At 49.5% G+C, this 4,298-nt stretch overlaps 1 protein-coding gene across 1 annotated transcript in view; it reads right to left on the bottom strand.

The window, feature by feature from the left end:
• The window catches only part of LOC107295530 (potassium voltage-gated channel subfamily C member 3-like), an 87,269-nt gene that overhangs the window by 67,273 nt on the left and 15,698 nt on the right, over window positions 1–4,298 (bottom strand). The window contains exon 2 of the mRNA XM_015824855.1: window positions 4,111–4,293. Within this exon, the coding sequence (XP_015680341.1) occupies window positions 4,111–4,293 (183 nt within the window). The remainder of the gene's footprint in view (window positions 1–4,110; window positions 4,294–4,298) is intronic.

Below are 4,298 nucleotides of genomic sequence, written 5' to 3'. Positions count from 1 at the left end.
CGTCTTTTCCGGCGTTTCATCTCTCTCAGCTCCTCGGTAAACCAAGGCGCCAATTGAGATCTACGTCGGGTCAGAGGCCGCAACGGCACGACTCGGTCCAGTGCTGCGGCTGCGGCCACATCCCAGGCCGCAGCCTGATCTTCCGCCGAGTCGTGACCTAGATCCTCCGGATATGGCCCAAGCTCCATCAGAAACCTCTCCGGGTCCATCAGGCACCTGGGACAGAACCATCTATGCGTAACATGCTTATATTTGCAATGCACAGCCTGTGAATTAATTCAGCTGGCATAATATGCTCTATAATCTATTCCCTTACCTACACTAGTGGAAGTATATATTTACTGAGGTAGTTCTGGGACACGCGTGATATAAATAACAACTTGTCTATATTCTTTAAAGGAATTTTAAAAGTTTGAGAATTGAACACTCCCCAAAAGAAAGGAAGGGAAGGAGGATGGAAGGAAGGAAGAAAGGAAAAGAAAGAAAAAAGGAAGGAAGGAAGGAAGGAAGGAAGGAAGGAAAGAGAGAGAGAGAGAGAGAGAGAGAGAGAGAGAGAGAGAGAGAGAGAGAGAGAGAACATAAAGAGGTGAAAAACCTGATAATTGGAGGGGATGAAGGCTCCATCTACAGATATGCATGTCTTTATGAGCTGCCTAGGAGTTCTCTCCATGTACACACTCAACTTCTTTTCAGTATTCCAGCTGTTAGATGCGGCTATCCGATAAGCGTTATCAAATATACAGTTTTGAAGTTCCAGCCTGCCTGTGCATTGCCGTAAAATATCCATCGTGTTTCATAGATGGAAACTCAGCAAATGTGGCACTGAGCAGACCTTTTACAGAAGAGTTTTGTCTATCTGCCTAACCTCTGTTCTGCTCCTTTAGCTAGTTGTCTACCTGCTCTTTCTAGTCCACTCTCTTCTTTTTTCTTTTTACCATGACAGAAAGTTGGTGCAGGGAAAGGGGGGGGGAGAGAAAGACTGAAGAAATGCTCAAAATGGGCCACTCAAACAATCTCTGCAGCTTTTTTCTGTAGGCTTTTCATGCAGATATACTTCAGGAACGGTGGCTAGGCAAATGAAAAGTCTCCTTCCACAGTAGGTATTCATATCTTATTCCCATTATTTTTCTTGGCTGGGTGAGTGGGGGCTACCAACACTGTAAGTCAAATCTTTTTTAAATACAACGGGAGGGGGGACAATGTTGTACAAAGGAGGGTGATCTATAGTCCCCCAACTTGTTCTCCATTTATGGAAACTCCTGACTTGATGCCCGCCCAATGCAGCACCAGCTCATAATCTCGGCTCCTACCATCCACATCCGCGCACCCCACTCCCCACTCCAGTACTAAAATTCCTGCTTTCTCTCTTCATCTTCCTTCCCACTGCAACTTTTCCTGGCTGTGCTCCCAACTGTGTGGGGGAAGAAGGGGGGGGGATCGATGAGGATATCTGACAGTGCTTGCAGCTTTGAGACCCACTGCCTGGGAGGGAAGGAGGTGGGGGGAGAGGGAGGGGAAGCTGCCACAGGCTGCCACAGGCTGCCAAATGCCTGCTTTGCACTGCAAACTCTGGGGTTTCCACACTGCACTGCGGTGCCCCCCCCCAACCTGCTGTCTCTGCAATTCAGAAGGCAGCAAAGCTTTAATACTATCCTAGAAATAATACAAAAAGGGGGACCGGGAAGGAGAGGGTCCTTGTCAGCAGTAGCCACTTGAGTCCCTGTGCAAAACTGTTCCATCCAGGAAAAGGGTTTCTCTGCATAGAGAGCGGAAGCAAGGAAGCCAGCCAGCCGGCGGGCAGGCAGAGCCGGGAGTTCTGAACTGCAGTGCTTGGAAATGGAGGGGGTCACTTTGAGGAACATTGTTTCAGCTTGGCGGGGGGAGGGGGGGAAGCAGTGAATCCAGAACTGCAATGCTGAGGAATGCTAAAGCTTCTCCCCGGCTGTGGGAAAGGATTTGCACGGGTATGTGAGAGCGAGGGGCCCAAACTTTTGTGTGGGACAGGAGGATTTTAAGAAGAAGGGAAGGTATACCTGATAGGAGAGCCGAGTGTGGGGAACAAGGAGGAAAGAGTTTGTAAACGGGCTAGCAGCACCTCCTCCGGGGAACCAAGGCATTCTCTCTTAACACTGAGAAGCTAGTCATAACTCTGGAGCATGCATATTAGGGCCCTCCTGCCGCTACACATTACTACTTTTCATTCACACATTGATGTCCTGTGGCATTCAACTTAGGGTCTTCGCTCCCCACCATATATTTGGCTAGCTACTTCTGCTGCCTCCCACAATCCTCATATTATCTCTGTGCTTCTCAGTGCTTTTCCTTCCCCCCCCTTCTCCCTTTCCCACCCTTGGCCTTTAGCACACTCCCCCCCCCCCCGAAACTCAGACACCCTTCTCTCTCTCCACTCTAGGGCACAACCATCCAACCTCAAGCTCCAACCTTATTTCCTTGAGACAAGGAGCTTTGGCTTAATTTTCACTGCCAAATCCATTTCTTCTTGCTCTACCTTGCCCTGGTAGATTATCTGCTCGATTCTCACTATCAGATATTACCCTAACCCTGATGTGTTCAGACTACAGTTCCCATTGTCCCAGGCAGCCTGTTCATGAAGCTGTGTGGGGGTCATGAGAATTGTAGTCCAACTTCTCTGAAGGCTTCCAGATTGAAAAAAGAGTGCCCTAAGCATCCTATCCTGATCCATTGCTTACTTTCTGGGCATTTCCTTTCCACATTATTTGTCCAAATTTGTGCATGAGATACAGCTGGTGCATCCTCCCCCTCCTAGAATAATTTCATCCCCCCCACACACACACATTCAGTGCCACTCACACCTCCAAACTGGCACATCCTTTCATCCATATCAAGTGCTGCATATATAGATTATATCTTTAAGAGCATATTTTGTCTGTTACTGCTCAATCAGCATTTGAAAGAAGTTAGCAAATCACTGCATGCCTACTGCTAAAGTGCGTTTATCCCAAGTAGCCCTCCCTCTGTCTTTTTCACACCTCTCCTGACACATCACACCCCCCCCCCACACACACACAGACCTTCTCCTAAGAGTGCAATTTCAAGGTTCAAGGACAAGCACAGAAGATGCTGTGGGAAGGGGGCGGGATTCACAAGCAGAAAGACCCGCTTGTGGAGAGAATCGAGATTCAATTACAAAATCAAACAACAGTTGTTGCCTTTTTCATGGGCCATTTCTTCAGCTCACTTTGGAACCTGAGCTAGTTGCAGAGTGTATACTTTACATGCAATGCCAAATTACAAAACAGGACTTGAGTTTGATGCTTGCCTACATGAAACTACAGCACCTTCCTCAAGCTTGGTGTCCTCCAACTGTGTTAGGACTGCAACCTAAGAATTCTTCTGGGGTTGATTTTGTGGTGTCAACACATCAGTGCAATTCTGGCACCTGCAGTCTTAACACATCCGGAGCGTACCAGGTGGGGGAAAGCTGTCCTAGAGAGCTATAACTATGGACATTTTTGGGCTACATGGAGCTAGGACTATATTCAAGTTAAGACTATATTTGGAGGAAGGAATAGGATTTCCCCCCATTTCCCCTTTACACAACTCAAGCTTGTCCCTCTTTGTGACACTAGTCCTCTAGAATGTGCTACATTTCCTTCTAGAATGTGCTGCACCAAAGATAACCCCAACACATCCGTCTCCTCCTCCTCCGAGCCTCTCTTGCACCCAATTGTCTCGCCTAAGGTCTACGTTTATAACCACAGAATCCTAGGGGGTTGCTCTCCTGCTTCATTTACTTTGCAAACAAACTGATAGAATCACGGAAGAGTCAGGCTCATAGCAACAGTCCCAAGAACCGACTCTATGTCTATTTTCCCCTTAAATGGGGTTGGGGGTGGGGGGGAGGGAATCTGAGGAAATACCGATGGGGAAAGACCAGGCATGTGGAAGGAGGACCCTTTCCTAGCAGGGCATTCTCCAGATGTGCTGGAATTCAGCTCCCTTTCCACCCCCCGCCTCCCCCCCCACCCCCCAAAGCAGGCACACTAGAAGTGGCGGTGGGGAGGAGAGGATCCTCTAAGGGCGACCTGTCTGGAGGGGTCCCTAACGCCCCGCCCCCCTCCGACTCACCCGGGCCATCTTGGAGGAGTAGGGGTCTTCGAAGAGCGCCCAGACCTTGGGCTGCCAGCTGGACCACCAGCCCAGCTTGCGCCCGTCCTCCTGCAGGCAGAGGCGCTTGAGGTCGCCGCTGTCCTCATCGTCCTGGCTCTCGGGGGCCTCGAAGCTGTCCAGGGCTTCCTCGGCGTCGCGGTGCTGCC

The sequence above is a fragment of the Protobothrops mucrosquamatus genome, unplaced genomic scaffold (assembly GCF_001527695.2).
Source record: "Protobothrops mucrosquamatus isolate PMUCROS unplaced genomic scaffold, P.Mucros_1.0 scaffold2381, whole genome shotgun sequence".
Taxonomy (NCBI): Eukaryota; Metazoa; Chordata; class Lepidosauria; order Squamata; family Viperidae; genus Protobothrops; species Protobothrops mucrosquamatus.
Note: the sequence above shows the minus strand (reverse complement) of the source record. Positions and strands in the feature narration are given on the sequence as shown.